The 19,156-nt window shown below is 39.4% G+C and overlaps 1 protein-coding gene across 1 annotated transcript; it reads left to right on the plus strand.

Annotated features, from left to right (window-relative positions):
* Positions 1-1,833: 1,833 nt before the first annotated feature.
* LOC145502406 (sorting nexin-32-like) lies at positions 1,834-18,503 on the plus strand. The gene is made up of 15 exons (XM_081481726.1): positions 1,834-2,885; positions 2,958-3,068; positions 4,578-4,685; positions 5,481-5,550; positions 6,555-6,615; positions 7,413-7,488; positions 8,066-8,149; positions 9,354-9,428; positions 9,579-9,609; positions 12,914-12,998; positions 14,465-14,504; positions 14,889-14,975; positions 15,836-15,925; positions 17,062-17,127; positions 17,779-18,503. The coding sequence occupies exons 1-15, from the start codon at positions 2,883-2,885 to the stop codon at positions 17,914-17,916; spliced, it is 1,125 nt and encodes a 374-aa protein (XP_081337852.1). The 5' UTR covers positions 1,834-2,882; the 3' UTR covers positions 17,917-18,503.
* Positions 18,504-19,156: the final 653 nt, after the last annotated feature.

Below are 19,156 nucleotides of genomic sequence, written 5' to 3' on the forward strand. Positions count from 1 at the left end.
ACAGTTATTTAATAAGTCCAATACATGTATTTTTAAAAGTTTCCAAACGCGACCAAAAAGTTATCAGTTTAGTTAGACGAGATTACCAATATTGAAAGCCAGGAGTAGTAACACTTTGTTTTTTTCTAAAGCTTTCGACCCCCCATGTTGAAAACTTAATTACGTTGAGTTACTTGACGAGATTCCTAAGTTATACGGCTGAATCTGAATGGTTTTGAATCAGCCTGTATAGCCTTTGCGATAAAATTTGTCTGGTCTTAATCACAAGAAAAGTTATAATAACTGCTCAAAATGTTGTCACAATTAAATTATCCCGCAAAATTTTCGTAAAAGAAACCAATTAAAGTTTGATTTACTGCTCGAAAAATGTTTGCAGAAACCGATACATCTCAACGCACTGCTTATTTTGCCTTTTCATTCCAAAATTTATCATTAAAATGTATTTAAACCCCCGTATTTGCGTTCTGTTGACTAATTATATTAACTAAAATATATTCCGTTATGGAGACACTTTGTATTTTGCGCCGGCAGTGGAAATAAATTGGGAAATTCATTTTTATTTATATTTCGTTGGTTTCTACTTTGACACCTGCCTCAAACTTGTTGTGACTGTAATTGACGTTGCAGAGTTTCGTGGGATAGGGGGAGGGGGAAAGAGTGGTAATGACGAAGAAGGTGGGATTAGGGGGGGGGGGAGGGGTAAGTGGAAGAGAGATGAAATGTAAAGAGACGAGCAAGAGTGAGCGCTAACCAGAAGGTTCTGTTATCCATGTAACTGAAAATGTTTTCGACTTGTGATATCGAATGGTCTTGCGATCTAAACAGACTGAAGAACACAGCTACATAAAGCATATACTCCTCGAAGCGGAGAATCGCTTTTTTCTCCCTCAACTGCTTTAAGACCTGCCCATTGATAGTAGAGCGCAAAGAGCTTTGTTGCATTTAACGATTTGTCTCATCTAAAAGGTAACGTACGAAATTTTTGAGTTAGCATTTTATCTCTTCTGATCGGATTGTCCAGAAACGGCACTTTTATCTCTCTTCATAGCAGTTAAACAAAACGAAATATGTCCCATAAATTTTCCTGCCCTTTCCAGTCATCCTCTAAATGTATTTTAAGGTTTTCAAGCTCAGTTTTGATCTACTGTTTTTACCGAAATCATTTGCTTCCCTAAGTATAACCTGTTAACAGGCTCCGGCTGGAAGGGCCGAAAAGGAACTGGCCGAAAGTGAAGTCGCCGAGGGGGGAATGGGGTGTGGGGTGGCGTCCTCTCTTCCGTTTCTTCTGACCTCCTTCTTGCCGCTTTCTCTTAGCCCGATCCTCAACTAGAGACCCTGTTCACAGGCTATCCCGAGTAACAAATGTCCCTCTTTGGACGTTCATTTCTCTACCCTATACCCTTCCCTTTCACTCGGGGACCGCGTTTGAGATTCCACTCGAAAAATTCTATTCTAGCTTTACGGACGTCCTGTGATTGGTTGTTGCTAGGTTACAAATTTCTACGCACACCTAACAGCCAATCAGAAGAGTTTCAGGGATCTTTGTAGAACTACGTAGATCACTGTCATGTAATAATTTGGGTCAGTCGATTTGTTCAATTTATGGAACTCACATTGCAATGTAAAGCTTGAAAAAGCTGAAACCGATATTTTTCTATAGTTGCTCTCTGAATACTTTTCATTTTCATCCTGGTGATGATTTCTTATCGTGGAAACACGCAATCCGATTGGCTACCCAGGGACTGTAATAGGCAACAAACAGCACCTATTGGCTATGTCACGCAACAGTGCGTTTTCGCGCCATCTCGGCGTAGCTCAGTGTGTGACTTCATAGAGAGAGAGAGAAGGCACCAGGAGCTGGTCGATCTTTGAAAATAGTTTCCTTGAAAAGGTTTCAGGAATAAAAAATACGTATGTTTCTTTTTTGCTTGAGAGATCGACCGGGTGGTTATACCAGGAGCCTATTGCTGGTTTTCAGTGTCACGCAATTCAAAATAGATCAAAATAAAAATCAAAACCGGTCAATAGATAAAGTCCAGAATCTGGGAAATGAAAGAAGGTAAATATGCAAAGACTCTTGCCAAAATTCTGGTGACAGCAATTTTTCTTATGCGAGATATGCGGAGAAATTTTTTACCCAAATTTATAGAGATTTGTATGGAGACGCCATGTTGGTGCCCATCCGTATGAGCACCAACATGGCGGCCGGAAACCCTCGAGGAACTCTAAAACATTAAAATAATACTTTTTCTAAGACATGAACTGTTCAGATAGTCAAGTTTCCCGAAATAAGTCACTTTTTTAACCATCATGACAGCTCTCTAGGCTGCCATGTAAATGCCGCGTCACGCAAAAGCTTAGAAATTCAAGCGTAGTGTATCACAAAACCAAGAACCCATTCGGAGCGAAAATTTGTATGAATATTAGTTTTCAGCAGCTCTTATACATAATTTAAGTAAAATCTCAGGAAGATCAATAGTTTTGTAGTTCGAATTTTAGTGACGTATGTGAAAACCAGCTACAACACTTGGTTATACTAATTTTGGAAATGATAATTTTTAGGCAGTCCGCTTTCGGTTTCTGTCGAGTTTCAGCTGCTGACTCTGGGCTTTCAGGAGAGAGTTCGCCTCGTAACTCAATTTAGACATCGTTTCCGTTCTGCCAACAAACAGTAATAAGAAAATTTTACACTTGGTCTCTCTTGCTGCAATGGAAGGAAGAAGCGGCTTCTCGCGCACTGGGAACGAGAGATAGCCTCCAGGGATATATTTCCTTCATATAGTAGTAAGGAAGTGTCCCCCCTGGCTGCTCAGTTTCTCCGATTACAAAAAGATCAACTCGTGCAGCGAAATTCAGATTGTGGGCAGTTTTGATGACTTGAAATGGTAACCGGCTCTTATAATGCTAATTCTGAAATCCTATCTTTCAACTGCCTCATTTCTGAGTTTTTTTCCCAGGCGGAGAATTGTGAAAATGGCGAAGCGGAGCTCGGCTTGTCTTGGGCAGTGAAAGTTCTTGATGCAAGCAAAGATGGAGAGGTCGTGAAATTCACGATACAAACAAACATGGTAAGGAGGTGTCGCGTGCAATTAATTAGAAGCAAAATACTCTGATGAGCTAGAGAACACGCTTCACTGTTAACTTAAATTACAGTCACTTCATTATAATGTGTTTAAAGGTAGACCTGTAATTAAAGTTAAGTGCCTTGCCGAAGGTCTACTACAGCTCTATTTTTAATAGTTCATCAGGAGGAAATCCTTTGGTAACTTCCCATTTTCAACCTTCACTCCGCTCGTTGAAGTCGCGTTCTCTTCACCCAAGAAGGTAAATTCATAACCTAGCCTCACTAAAGAAAAAACAACAAAAAAACAAAGCCTCACAAAACAGCCTCATAAAAATGTAGCAAGGGATGGGAGGGGGAACTCGTAATGTGTAATCTACCCCATCCAGGTGGAGTAGCAATTCCTCTTGTTAATCTCTGGAAATGAGAGTTTCTCAGATTCACAGGCGTCTAGATGTCCATGCAGCCAAAACCAATCGTGGAGAAACCAATAATATTTTGAATCTTTTAAGATTCTTGCAGAGTGCATTATCAATAGCTAGCCTTTAAATACAGTATTAGTAAGAGTAGTGGCACACTTGTGAGTTAACTTCAAATATTTGGAATTGATTTCCTTTTTCCATAGGTTAGTGTTGCAAATTATTTTAGATTTGAGAAATATTTTGAGAAGTCTTTTTATAAATGCAGTAGAGCAGGGTTTTCAATACGTTTTGAAATAGCCGTCTGAGCTAACTAAAGTAGGCGGCAAAGTGATGAAATTTTTTAATAATTTGAGTAAAAATACAGACAAATTAGGTGGTGGTAAGAGGTAAACTCTGACAAAGTAGGTGGCGATTTTTGCCGGTTGCCGGCTTCTAATGAAACCTCTGTAGAGTCCATAATTTTCTGTGTTTACATAGCCTCATCGAAACTTTCAGAGGGGTGGGGAGAATTCTCAAAAGTTATGCAAACCTGAGATGCAGTCAAGGGCTTGCATAACTTGCAAGGATTCTCCCAATCCACTAGTGTTTAGATGAGGCTACATGTATGTAAACACAGAAAAAGTGCCCTATGGTCCTCTATTGCTTGATCATTTTTATTACCACACACCAAATCAAAGAAAAATACCAAATTACACCAATGGTAAAATTTAACCACAACATTAGACCGTATCATTATATGGCAAATTTGTTTTTGCTACAGCATGACAGCTCAAATTAGGAGTATAGGTGTTCTCTATTGTCGAAATTCCATACAGAATCATGCTCTCTGTTAATGTGACATTTTCTTTAGTCTTGCTAGTCCACCATGTTTGGAATAAGTCCCAGAAGGATAAAGTTAATTGAGAGTGCAGTCTCTCTTATCAATTATAGAGGACAACAATAACAATGACATCTATAATGTAAACTATTGGAAATAGTGTTAATGTGCTGGGTCACCATGTGACCTGGCCCCTTCGTAGATAGGAATCAGCTTGGCAAGTAATCTAGTCTTCAGAACAGACTTAACCTTTCACCTCATTATTTTGTTTTGCTAGGGTCATGAGGGTGAAGAGGAGAAAGGAGTAATAGTTCTTCGTCAATATGAAGATTTAGAGTGGCTGTATCACTGTTTAATAGCACACAACAGTGTGGATGGAGTTGTTGTAAGTTGTTTTGTTACATGTACCTTGTATCTATAGTTCTGATTTGTCCACTTGCAAAATGATCTAGAATTATGTGGAGGCCAAATCGTTAGTGTTGATACAATTCTTTGATCCTCATATCTTCATTAGTCGAGTACCCCCTTTAGTTAGGAGTTGGTCAATTCCATATATTGCAGTTACGTTTAAACTTTCACTGTACTAAATTACGTGCAATATCTCTGTATTTATTACATGTATCTGTATTATTTTATAACAAAGTTTATGAATCTGCTGGGCTATCAATACGCCCAGTATTACTCCAAATAGGACAGTGACACAATGTACATGTAACTGGACAGTGTGTGTGGATGGTACCTGTCATCTTGGGCACCTTCTTTCTTGTCTGACAGATCTGTACTTTTTTAATGAATGAATTACTTTTCCCATGCTTCTTGGTCAAAACACTCACCTGTTGAAAGTTTTCAATTTCTATCAAGACATTGAACCAAAGATGAGGTCCTCCAATTTCGTTACAGTTTTGATGAATGGGTATCAGGCCCCAGTTGTTCAAAGGGTGTATAACACTATCCACCGGATAAATCACCATCCAGTGGATAGTGTATTTTGTTTCGTCAACATTTTTAGCAATTTATTAGGTGGATAGCATTTTAATTCACCCTTGGAACAACTGGGACCTGGACTTCGTGTCATCCAATTTTGTCTATTCATGCTCCCGATTAAATTGGACTCTTACTATGCAGCTGTACCAGGTTATTGAATATGATTTCAGGCTGACAAAAATTCTGCATTTCTCAGATACCACCATTACCTCCAAAGCCAGTTACTACAGTCAGTGCTGCTGAAGCCAAGTCTAAAAGGCAGTTAGGTCAGTTATCAACATACTAGAGATCAGTTTGAATGTTACAAATCCACTTCATTACCATTTACAATTAAGACTATGACACAATTCTGGCATCTGATTGGTAATCAGAAGTAACACTGCGACAGTATATGACTGTGTCAATGTCATGTATATAATTCAACCTTATAGGAATGAAATTGGACCACGTGTAGTGTTATTGGAGAGTACACTGTACAATGTACATGTGCATCATTTTTTATGTAGGGTTCTCAATAATTTAGGGAGTAGAGGGTTGTTTCATGAAGTAGATAGCTGACACTGATTTGAGTGCTGAAGGGACAAGCCTCTAGGGAGGTGTGGGGGCATGCTCCCCTAGAAAATTTGATATTGAGAAGTTCTGAAATGCCAATATTGCATTTTCGTGGAGATTTTGGAAAAAGTCAACACACCAAGAATATTACGGGGTTTCAAAGACTTTTTCCATTTTTATCCTTCAGTGCTAGCGTAATTGAAAACATGCGTGGCGCCATGACCCCATGCCCCTCTCTAGCTACTGCCTTGACTGTCCTTTGACAAAGACAGTCACGGTTGAACAGTCATGTTCCAAGAAACCTGCGTTTTCCCAACATTATTCTAATTGCAAATTACACAGTCACATACTGTATATTTTTTCAGAAAAAGTAGGTGGCTAAGTGTACTGCATCTTGGATAAAAACAAGCTCATGACAAATGAATTATGTTGTGTAATAAATTTTTATTTATGAAGACAAATTTGAGTGATTGTTATGATTATTTAATTTTGTTTTAGTTTTGAACAATTGGTAAATAAATGTTTAGGATGTCGTGATAGTGTTGCCCTGAATTCTGTGTACATTGTAATCATGGTCATAATTAAACAAATCAGATTCCTGCCAAGTTGTGCTCATGAATCCAGTTTTTCAAACACTCTTATGACTTCAACTTACTAGTTAATAGACTAAATTAGCCCTAAACTAGAGCCATGATTTATAATAATATTGTTATTTCAGGAAAAGATGCCAAGAATATGGTGGCAGATGAATTTTCAAGGGAGTGCCGTAACATGGAGAAGTAAGTTGAACATAAATTTTATGGTAACTTTGCTTTCAATTGGCTATTGATAAGTAAGCTTACATGTGTACATAAGAAATAAAAGTCAGCTAAATTTAGAGTGGTTTTCACTCGAGTACACGTCAAAATTTGCATAATTTAGTTCAATTTGCATTACTATGCTAAGCAAAACTTGCACCACTTTATTATTCAGTCAGAAGTTTAAGGTAAACTACTTGTAGTTGTGACTTGCATGCCCACACAGGTTTTCCTGTGTTTTGCATCTTCTACAATACACATATGTTTTGGAGTCTTGATCGGCCTATTATTGCCTAAGTCCTTTGTGACTGGCCATGAGGAGTCCAAGTGCAAAACTATTCAAAATGAATTGTGCCTACCGGTTCATTTTCATGCAAATCAAACTTCTGTTCATATGAAAGATTTTGCACAAAGACTCATTTGGAAACAGGGGCACAAGGTAACTCGGAAATGGCCTATTAGGTTTTATGACACCCAGCTGAAAACCACTCTTTAGACATGTATGTGGTGACAATTACCAGTCAGAGTATGTTTCTGTATGTCCAGGGATTGGTCATACTAGTTAGATTTCATTCTTAGAGAATTCCCTATTTCAGAGTCAAAACTAAAGTGAAATATGTACCCTGACCCCCTTCCAGGGAGAAGTGGAATCTTTCTACCCGGTTCCAGAGTCATGTTTAGGAGTACCTCTCCCTCCCCGAGGATTCTTTGTATAAGACAGTCTCTGGACAGATCTTTATTGAATTATCAGCATGTTGTCTCAAAGTGTCTTCTTGCAGGTTTCTTCAGCTTGTTGTTTCGCACCCTGCTTTCTCAAAGGATGAGGATTTGCAAAAATTCCTCAAAGAGGAAAATGTAAGTTAATGAAAATAACACTTAACTTTCTTTTTCTATTTCACTGATTTTTATATGTTGTATAGTTACAGCAAGGAATATACATGTAAGAACTGTACTCTATGATAAGATAATGATGATGATGATGATGATGATGATGATGAATAACTCTACAGAGATATTAGTTGATGGCACTGATAAACTGTCAGCATTTCCTGGTTTCTAGAGTCAAGGCAGACTCTTTGCCTGAACCTTACAATACTTAATAAACTGTTAAATGAATATACTGATTCTGCAGCTGGCTGCTGCTTCTTCATTTGTAATACTGTTTATTAATGGGTGTGTATAAAATTTCTGGCATGCTATTAATGGCCTCGTCAACTTATTATTGCAACAGGAAAGCTAAAATAACACAAGTCATTTGAGGAAATAATATTTTGCACCTTATTGTTATAATTTTAGTTGTTATCATTTCATTATTTTAATCTCAATAAGCAATCATTTATTAACTACTATTTGGTGTTTTGAATAATGAAAAATACGAAATATAAAATCAAGTACCCATTTACATTTATTTAATTAAAATTTGCATCTTTAGCCACCAGTAAGAACCAAAGTGAAAAAAGGTGTAATGGAGAGTATATCATGGGCCGTTGGTGACTTTCGGCATCATAACCACAAGGTAAATATCATCAGGTTATTGACTGAGCAGAAGGACTATTAAAGAGAATATCATATATAATGTCTTACCATTTTGTTACACATGGTCTATACCAAGTTACTGAAAGCCAAAATTATTTTCCTGTCCAGTGCGACCTCACTCAGCCAGTGCCTCTTTCATCAAGCTTGATTTTGTTGAAGGGTTCCGAGCAGCTCAACATGGGGGCTTTCTTGTGCAAACAAGGGAGCCCCCTCCCCAAAAAGGGCCTACATGTAGCCCCCGTGGGGCTGTAAATCTATCACTTTTACATTGAAATATTTGCATAGGTACATGTATGTAAAAATAAACCTGGGTGATAAATTTTTATTAATTTATGTAATATTTTGAGCTTACGCATATGTTACTGAAAGTGAAAGGTATGCAGCAGGGTCCTATTGTTAGGACTGTCATTAAGTTTTGAGTCACATCTAGCCTTGATCTTCACACTCGTAACAAACTTGTTACTTCATGGGTGAATTTTATTGATCAACACTAGCCAAGTTCACCCAGAACATCAAGGGCCCTTTAAACATACTCAGCCATTTGAGTGAAGAATAACTATCTGAAGATCTGGAGATTTTTTCACATTTTTCTTTTCTGAAAAAAAAAGAAAACATTGATTACTATTATTGATCACAGACGTGTTGAAATGGCTTTTTTCAGGTGATTTCAAGCACGGTTGGTTTCATCTGCGTGATTCCAAAAAGTGATCACATTATGACAAACATCTTTTGGCCACAGTTTGCAGCACAGCTGTGGCAAATTCCTCAAAAGCACCAAGTTCAAGGCAAATCTTATCCCTGCGATGGATTTTGCATCTGTAGAACTTTTCTCTGCATAAACATATCTTGGATTGTATCTTGCTAGAAAATGTGCAACTCAAAAAACTTGCAAACAAACTGTGATTAGAAGCAACTTCCCCAGCAGCAGAGATTCAGTCATCGCACGATCATGAAACTTGTCATTGCATGATCACTTTTATTGAACCTGTGAATAAAACCAATGGTGCGTGCAGTGGCTTGGAAAAAAAAACCATTTCAGCAGATGTCTGAGATCATTAGTATTTAGTATTTTACCGCTTGTTAACAGTTGTCATTGGACAACAAAAAGTGTCTGTCACATTCAGTTGTCAAAGAACAAGGGCAGTTTGCAGTTCATCATTTGTTTTCATGTGCTGTTCTGATAGGACCTTGATGAAGAATTCCAGAAAAAGAGAGATTTTGTAGAGCAGTACACACCACTTACAAAGGAAACCTTTGTGGTAAGGGATACCAACAACTTATGTTTACTTGGCAAAATGTAAAATTAAGTGTTACTATTAATTTTACTAATTTTATGTGCCATTTGAATTCATCAAATTCAATCCAGTTTAAATCCTCCTCATAATGTTTTTTTCCTTTTTTTTCAACAGAACTTCACTAAAATGGTTCACAGCCAACAGCGTAAGTGTCTGGTTCTGCCAAGAAATGAGACATTTTGTCAACCAACAGCAGAGATCCGATTTCTTTGAGATTCACTGATAGCCGAGAAATGAGTTGAAATTATTTTGAACGGCTAGCTGAAGAGTTGGGTTTATTTTAATTATTGGCTGTCAAGATTTCAGCCCGGAAGGGGGGGGGGGGGGGAACACTATGTAAATCCTTGGGTGGGGGTGACCCACCATTAACCTACAGTAGACCATGATCAGCTTGATCATTAGATGATTGTGATTTTGCACCCCCATACAAGTAGACTAGACACTACCCCCTACCCTATCCCAGACTAGCCATTTTCTGTACAGAAACTTGATCTAACTAAACCAATGTCTTACAAAGTCACTTTCGAGTTTCACTTTCTATTAGAGAACCTGTGTAAAGAACCCTGTTGTACATGTAGACTAAATTATTTATACACTGGCCACTTCCCAGTAAATTATACCATATTCTAGATCGAGTTTTATAAACCTGCGAGCCAGCGAGCCATGCGAGCCAAAGGGCGAGCCATGCGAGTCATGCGAGCCCTAGAACAAATGTTAAGATTTTTTATTTGTTACATTTATATTCACATGAGAACAAGAACAAGAGCAACGGAACAAACTGAATAAGTTCGCAATATTAAATTCTTGCAATATTAAATTCTAAGGGAAGAGACAACCACATTCAGCAGTCAGCCAACCGACAAAGTTTTGATAACTCCGATTCACTAAAGAGCGAACCTGTTAACATTACGCGATTCACTCACCATTCTTGACGCCAATACACGGAGTTGCCTGAAGTACTGTTCTCTTTTTTCTTGAATGATTTTCAACGTGGATATCAATGAATGACAGGTGCCAATGGATACCATTCACCTACCCATTCGAGTAGCGGTGGGGCGGTGGAACCGTACGTTTCTCTCAGAAAATTTTCTTTACTTTAGTCTTGAACCTTAATAAATTTTTGACGCATTGTTTTTATTTTTTGCGGATCCTGGGCGATTTGAATAGACAAAATTTTCTCCAAACAACAAAAATGTGAAACAAAGAAAAATATTCATCACACTCAGGGCAGCCATTACTATGACGCAAGACTAGGCACGATGTACAGATGTTTAGAGCATTTTTCATATTTGCCGCACCAGCAATAGTTCTGGTAACCGAAGCGAGATTAGGATTTTCTTTTGGGAATATTTCAATTGTAGGCACTTTTGTAGCTAAATTTAAAATTAATTTTCCCAGGGAAAGAGAGAGTACCCTGGGAGCGAGGTTGTACCCGTCCCCAGGGTCATCTCCGCTTTCAAGATGGCGGGAGGGGGGTTTATAGCGATAGTTTAGTGATAGTCGGGCGCGAGATCTATGTTTCTTGGTGAAAAGTCGACGACCTCCCAGACCAATTGAAAAAAAAAAAAAAAAAAATACTCGCAAAAATGGCTCGCATAACTCGCATGACTCGCATGACTCGCATGACTCGCATGGCTCGCACCGTGACTCGCATGGCTCGCTGGCTCGCAGATTTAGCAGACCCTTCTAGATCAACACTGCCTGGTTTCTATACCCTATCCCAGACTAAACCAACTGAAAACCACACCCCTCACAGCAGCATATACCCATACATTGTGTGTGTATTAAACTCTTCAACAATCGATGAGCTTGGGCCAGGGTCGAAATTGCGCTTTCCTGGTCGCCAATGCGACTAAAACTTTTACACTGGCGACCAGAATTTCACAACTGGCAATTAACTATTTCAAACCACGATAATTACACAAACTTTGATTTTCAGCCAAATCGATTAAAATGAAATTCAAAGCCGCCCGCCAATCAGTCACTTTTTACCTTTCCGCTGCTTTTGAAGTATAAAACCGATTTTCCTGACATTATAAATCTACCACAACGTTTTACAGCTACGATTGTAATTGTATTTCATTTTATTTTATTTTATCTATTTACTTTTACTTTTTCTTTCTAATATTTATTTCTCTCGAAGATATTAGCTAACAAGCTACTCTGTAAATTCGAGGTTAAGTAAAGTATATGTATGTACGTATGATCAGTGCGAAGCTTCGCCGCCATGTTTTCTCAGCGGTTTCCCATAACATACGTATTGCGGGCGACTTGTTGTCCAAAGATGTTCTGAAATTTTTCCATAATTTATTACAAAGTGCAGACAGAACATCCGCGAAGAAATTAGTGGAAGATTTCGATATTCAACATGGCGATCCGTCGATCGTCTCAACAGAACGCGAAAGGAAAGATCGTTTTGAACATAGAGCGAAGAGCCAAACGGCAGTTTTTCAGTCGGGTACATTTCTTCTCCAAAAGGTAGAGACAAAAGAAGGTATAAAGTTGACTTGAAACATTTGGCAGTCGCATGAAACTGCGTATATGGCCGGCATTCGATTCGTTCGTTCGTTCGTGGTTTTTCAGTGGTAGGTGTGTAAAAAATCAGCGTGTTTGTATTTAATCTTATCGTTAGCGGAAAAATCGCCATCATTGCGGCCCCAAACGCGTTTTCTTCGTTCTGATTCTTAAAAGAAAAATTGGCGACCAGAAGTTTCCATCTGGCGACCAAAAAGTTTGGTTTGTGTTTCGCTGCGAAGGAAAAATTTTATTGACACTTTTTGGCGACCACATTTTTCCATATGGCGACTGAAAAAAAATTTCAGTCGCCGGTTGACGCCTGCCTAAAAAAGTTAATTTCGGACCCTGTTGGGGAATGGTGCCTAAAAGGATGGTGGAGCCTGAGAGTAAACTAAAATAAGCGCGTAGGGTACCCATGACAACCCTGTGAGCGGCACCGTCACACTGAAAAAAAAAAAAAACAGTGGAAACACAGGATACTTACCACATACTTACCCTCAAGCCAAAGGCGGACGGGTGGGCTTGGAGAGAAGCTTAACGAGAACTGTCAAGCTGTGAAAAAAACAAAAAAACAAACAAAAAAAAAAACAGGTGGAATGACTTGACATTCAAAGCTGAGCTGAAAAATGCATCCACCCCTGCACAAATCCCTCGGCCACCCCGCACCCACTCTGAGGGAGACTGTTGGCCAGCGATCTTGTTTTGTGTTTAACTTAGCTTAAATTACATTTAGCCACATCGGCTTAAATATGGGAGTACCCCCTCCCCCCTGGAGATTTTAACAACCCAATCCAGTGTCTGGCAGTTACATTAGAGAAGTTTGAAAACCCAACAATCAAGCAGGTAATATCCAGATTCTCAGAGTCTTTTGAGATATTACTTGCGGCAACATTTGAATGCATTTATTGTTGTTTTTCTGTGCTGTGTTGCAGGAGTGGCCTTAGCATTGAATGACCTCAGTTCTTCTCTCATGACAGCTTCTGCTGGTGATGATAACAGTACTAAGGAGTTAAAAGGGTTTGTCATTTTTGTAATGATGTGCATTGAAATTCTCCTAACAGTTTCTTCACATAATCAAGCAGATAGATGGTGAGAAAAAAGAAATTCGTCAAGAAGATAAAAGGGCTATTTATGCGAGGGAGTATAAGATTTGGTTAAGTTGAACGCAAATGACCTCATAAATGGTTGAGAAACTAGTTTTTCTAACTATTTTAAGCAATGACTTAGCTAAACTCAGGGATTAGAACTGCAGTTCAACCCCTATTAAAAGGCCACCCTCAGGGAAATGGATGGTGGCCGCTTAAAAGGGGCTGGCCATTTAATAAAGGTAAAAACAAGAGAAAAGCCTTCATCGGGACTTTGCTTACTGGCTGCCTAATAGGGGCGACCGTTTAATAAGCGGCCTCTAGAAGGGTTCGACTGTACTCTACGGCCGTGGACAAAACTGTAGGCATGGTTGCCAAAAGCCTTTTTCTCCTTTTCCCTCTTCATCTCAGTATTGATCTTGTAATCCTTATCCACGAGGCGTTCAAGATGCTCAGTCACTGTATTTTGAGTTATTTTGGCCACATACAAAATTACCTTTAAATGGTAGGAAACCTGAAAATAACAGTTTAATAAGATAGAAAAACACCAAAGAGATAATGATAAACCATACAGGAACAAGGATGGCTAAGGGTGGAGAAGATTGACACGGATTACAAACGACGAATTTGAAAAGTTGAGGCTAAACTTTTTAATATGCGCAAACCGTGACGTAGTTCCTTTGAACCTTGAAAGGGTAGCCTGCAGTGCAGATATTAGCTCGCGATCGAGTAGATTCGCCCCACTCTCGAGGACCCCTTTTCTTCTGTTGTGAGTTTGAATCTAAGATGACGCTCGCCTTATCAAAATGCGTGCGCTCGCTCGCCAAAATACGCCTGCATTGTACGCTATGAAAGGGAAACTTCAATTTCATTTTTTGCCATGAACCGCTGGTGGTAATGGGCTGAAAATTCTTTATCGCTATACCACTCAGTCACTGCTGTCGCACTCCACGATGTGAAACCCAAGGTTGTCCTTTCTTTCTGTACGGTTTGAAAGGGGAAAGGGACTTGAAGAAAACGTTACATGGTAGGACACATGTATAGTTTGCTTTTATTTACTGCTGTTTGCTTGCGGTTAGCATTTATTACTGCTTTTCTTGCGGTTAGCAATTAGTTACTGTTGTTTTTACTTGCGGTTAGAATTTATTTACCGCTGTTTGCTTGCGGTTAGCATTTAAGGGGTGAAGGGGAAGGCGACTAAATGTGTCCTACCATGAATTATATGCCGTTACATGTAAGTGACGTTTATCAAGTTGAAGTGAGAGGTAACCGCATTCTTGTTTTCGTTTGGTTAACTCAGTTACTTTTGAATGTACAGTTTTAGTGTTCTGTCTCGCCAGAGAACGCAAAGTAAAAGTAGAGTGTTACTATTAATTCTTGCTCGTTCTTATTTTGCAGGAATTTTGACACTTTTTCAAGCTCACTCAATGGTGTTAAGGTATATTGCTATGCATTGGTGTTAATGATATATTCAGGTTCATTGCCGGAGGCGCGGTGGCCTTATGGTCAGCGCGCACGTCTCCAGATCGAGCGGTCCGGGTTCGAGCCCTGGCGGGGGACATTTTGTTGTGTTCTTTGGCAAGACACTTTACTCTCACAGTGCCTCCCTTCACCCAGGTGGACAAATGGGTACCAGCGAATTTAAAGCTGGGGGGTAACCCTGCGATGGACCAGCATCCCATCCAGGGTGGAGTTCAAATACTCCTAGACGCTTCATGCTACAGGAACCGTTTGGCTCGTATACAGACTTGACCTTTTATGTTTTATATTTGTCCTTAACTTGCGTTGTCTTGGTCATAAAAGTTGCTGTGTTTTGTTTCAGGAATCGTTTGATGTTATGTCAACGAATGATGACAATACTCTAGGATTCACTTTGGAACTTTACTCTAGATACATGGAAGCGGCCAAGGTGTGTCAACTGTTTTCAGCATTTCCAGCGAAAGAAGATTCAGAAATTGAGCCCTGGGTTTAATTTTGTCTAAAAAGAAATAAAGTTATTTGTAGTTACAGGTTGAGCTGCCATCTCAGTAGCTATTTAACAACTTAAAGTTGGTAAGGGCAAATTAACCCCGCCGCTATGGCGAGTTTGTAAAGCTGATGTTTCGAGCCTTAGCTCTTCGTCTTTTCTGTTGAGCGTTTTTGTGTTGTAGGGTTTGGCCTACGCGGCCGCGTTAAAGCGCAAAACCGGCTGAAAGCGATAAAGGGCGGCTGTGTTTCCGTTTGTCCGCGCGGTAGCCTATTGTCTGTCGAAAATTGTCGGGATGTTATTTGGAAGAGATTTTGCAATCGAAACATTTTTGGTGTATAAATTAAACAAGAAGACCGCTCGGTAAAGTGAAGCGAACGATATATAGAACAACGCAAGAAACAAGCATTGCAGTCGGCATATCAACATGAAACGGTTCTGAACAGATTTTAAAGATATGTAATTAAGTAAAAAGAAGACCGACAGCAGGGTGCTTTTAATGAGAATATATTAAAATTACTTTTGCCAACTCTCAGTTTAAACCAATGGATTTATGTTTTCTGGTTGTTGTTGTAGGAAGATTGTATTTGCGTCTAAGATACATGTAGGCGGCTTACTTTCAGGGGTGGGGGTGGGGGTGAGGGAGGAATTGTTGACGGTAGTTAAGGAATTTTTGTCTTCAAATGAGGTCCGCTTCAAAACTTACTTTTGGGAGTTCTTTTAAGACATAGTGCGAAGTTATTTTGCCACAACGTTTTTTTATGTATTGTTTGTTTGTTTGTTTGTTTTTTTTCGTTTTACAGGAGATGCTTTTCCGTCGAACTTGTAAGCTGGTGGAATTTGAGAATGCTACGAAGGCTCTGGAAAAAGCCAAACCAAAGAATCAAGAAGCGGTAAGCTACCCTGGCGAAGATATCTTCATTATAATTCCCACCACATTTAAAGCCCCGTCTTGGGTCCCGTCTTCACTGCGCCGGGAAAAAATTGAAAACGCATCAAATGTTTTCCGTCCTCACTCCGCCGGAGGAATTTTGAAAACGCAGTAATCTCCGATCATTGTGAATTTGTGTTTGAGGAAAACCCGGACAGAGAAGTCACATGATTATCGTGACGCAGTCGTTTTCGAAAAGCTCCGTTTTCAAAATGTTTCCGTCCACACGAAAACGAAAAGGCGGTGTTTTCAAATTCCTCTGATTTGAAGAGCGTTTTCGAAAAGCTCCGTTTTCAGGAGAGATAAGTGTTGACGGTCGGCCTAACCGTGGAAATAAAGCTGCGTTTTCAAATTTTTTCGGCGTGGTGTGGAGGAGGCCTTAGATCAGTTTAAAAAACTGATTGGGTAATCCTAGTTTCAGTACAATGCTTTATTACACGTAGAAGAGCTCTTAGCCACACGAATGCTCTAGTGCTCCACAATAGAATGGGGCAACCTGAAAAAAAAAAAAAAGTCTTCTCCAGTTTCGAGGACCATAGTTTAAAAGCAAAGGTGATTTGTAGCAGTTCTCAGTACGTGTAAAAACAAGGTTTATGCCGTGGGTGTCAAGAGCTCTTATGTTACATGACGTATTGCGCAAGCCAAACCGGCAGGAAAACCGCTGGCTTATATCCGCACAGACTTTTTCAAAAGAGCTAGGTCGCGGTTTACGCACCCCGAAAAGTCGAGCCAAAATTTTTCAAATTCGTCGTCTGCAATCCGTGTCAGTCTTCTCCATCCTTAACCATCCTTGTTCCGTCATGGTTTATTATTATCTCTTTGCTTTTTTTTTTCTTTTCTTAGTCAACTATTATTTTGAGGTCTCCGTCAACTTAAATGTTATTCTGTACATGGCCAAAATAATTCAAAATACCGTAATTTAGCTCCTTTAAAAACGTGGTCGGGCTTGTGTTTTAAAGGAACTTTGCCTCGAAAAATCTTAGGAGCACATAAGAATACAGTTTGGTAAAATCCTCGCAATGTGAACCATTGAATAATTTCTACAATGATCATTTGAACATTTATAATTTATTGGTCTTTATTTGCTTTCTTTTTTAGCTCCAAAAAGCCAAGGAAGACGCGGAAGAAGCATACAATGCAATATCAGAAATTGCTAACAAAGAGGTGACTGGCCAAAATCTGTGTATCATCTGAAAAGGAAGGGAAGTTCATGTGAAAACTATCAAAACATCTGTGTGGTGTTGTGTGACCATGTTACAGTGCTCCCAGCCTCTGCCGCAACCTTCTTTCGAGTTTTCACACGATACCCTTCCACGCGAGAACATTGATCGTAAGAGACGGACCCTTTTTGTTTTGAGGGGGAAAGAGAGAGAGCGATGGGAGGAGGGAGGGGGGAAGGGAGCTGGGCAATTTGTCAACAAAATTCCTGCACAGTAGAAACTGCTGGGTAAAAAAAAAAACCCCTGAAAAATCTAGCAATTGCTTTCTACTATCCATTCCTTTTTTTATGTTATGTGTAACCTAACAGTGAGAAGAATATGTCATGCCCCCGAAAATTGCCCAACCCCCCTGCCCCCTTAGAAAAATAATGGTCCGTCCCTAATTCGCCCAGGCGCAGCACAATTTCTTTTGAATTAGGAGTAAAAAGAAGAGATACGTACGAAAACTAAACAATACGAGGAAAGCTTCTTTGTGTGCTCTTTACATTCAGTTATTGCCGGCTCTCTCTTGCTTGAAAATCCTTTTTCCTTCTGTCCGCAAAAGGCCAGTGTCAAGAGTGTCTAACACTCGCTTTTTCGTTGTCTTTCCCTTCAGATGACTCGCTACAACAGGCAAAGGGTGTTGAGCCTGCAGGCAAGTCTTGTCCAGTACGCTGAATCGCGGTTAAAGAACGGAAGAGATACGTACGCCATATTAGCCAAACTAATGAATGACTTGAAGAAGTCTTCCTAATTCACCACAAAATGAAGTAAATGTCTCAAACTTTGTGGGAAGTTATACTTTTTTTACTCTTTTTTTAAGAAAAATGTCAAACCTCGCATGACTATATATGTTACGAATGAAGTGCATTCAAGAATACAAGTGATATTAATGTAAAATGAAAATTTAAGGAGAATCGCATTGTGTGGACTTCAAATGAAACGCCAGTCTGCCATAATCACTTCGTTTCCATTGTTTGGAGTAACAGTTGCTAAAAGTATCACTTAGGAGATAATAAGTGATGTTAGAATTTTGGAATATTGATAATAGCCTTGAATTATCAAAATTAAGGTACAGTTATCCAGAACAGATAGTCCTTTTATTCAAATTCAAAAATTTCAATCTGTTGGGTTGGATAATTAAGAGCATTAAAGTTTCCTTGCAATTTAAAAGTATATATATATCTATCTATCTGGCTTTGATGTATGCCTTCCTGATCTCATTCAAACGTTAATCCAGAGACTCGTGTTTCTAGAAATTAGAAATGAATTTTTTTCAAATCGAGAATGTCCCTTGTACCGTTCATTTTTAAAGAAATTAAACCAGTTATTAACATGTTTTCTGTGCACATCTTTTAGCTGTTTAATTTCGTGGCCAAACGGACTCGCAAGTAGACACAAGTTGAAAACTTGGGTCTGCTTGCGACTCTGTTTGGCCAGGCCTTGCGTGTGCTTGCGTTGACGTGCGATGATTCGCGCTCACTTTGGCCAAGATCAATTCGACGCATGTTTTTCAACTTTTCTCACCCATCCCAAGTCAACGCAAGTGACGTTCATTCGTTGTTATAGCAACCTGTTAGCCCATGAAATGCAGCCTTGAAAGCCTTGAAATGGGTTTTATTGCAACTTGCTTGTATTTGGGAGGAACCTTGCGAGTCCGTTAGGCCACTCTCACGTCTTCACGCAAGTTCAACTTGCGGCTTCTTGCGACTACTTGTGAGTCCGTTTGGTCAGGGCTTAAAGGCGAAGCAAAGCCCTTGGGAAGCATCAGCCTCACTGCTGGAATGATCACGAATTCATGCCGTGTTATTGATAAACATTCTCACCACCCTATTCTCAGTGGTCATTTAGACCGTTGTTAGTCCTTAGGGACCGTCCTTAACCTATTTAAGTCTTGCTCTCCAATTTTATTCCCTCTTTTCGCGAAGTTTTGCTAGAACTGTCGGCAAAAAGCTTTTTCCATCCTGCTTGTATTCACAACTCATTGCCCGGGC

Source organism: Orbicella franksi, chromosome 11 (genome assembly GCF_964199315.1).
Source record: "Orbicella franksi chromosome 11, jaOrbFran1.1, whole genome shotgun sequence".
Lineage (NCBI taxonomy): Eukaryota > Metazoa > Cnidaria > Anthozoa > Scleractinia > Merulinidae > Orbicella > Orbicella franksi.

Bases quoted from the DNA above. Each gene is read 5' to 3' on its own strand.
- LOC145502406 (XM_081481726.1), top strand. The intron at 9,610-12,913 runs GTAAGTGTCTGG...GCTGTGTTGCAG, and splicing joins AATGGTTCACAGCCAACAGC to GAGTGGCCTTAGCATTGAAT. The intron at 14,505-14,888 runs GTATATTGCTAT...GTTTTGTTTCAG, and splicing joins GCTCACTCAATGGTGTTAAG to GAATCGTTTGATGTTATGTC.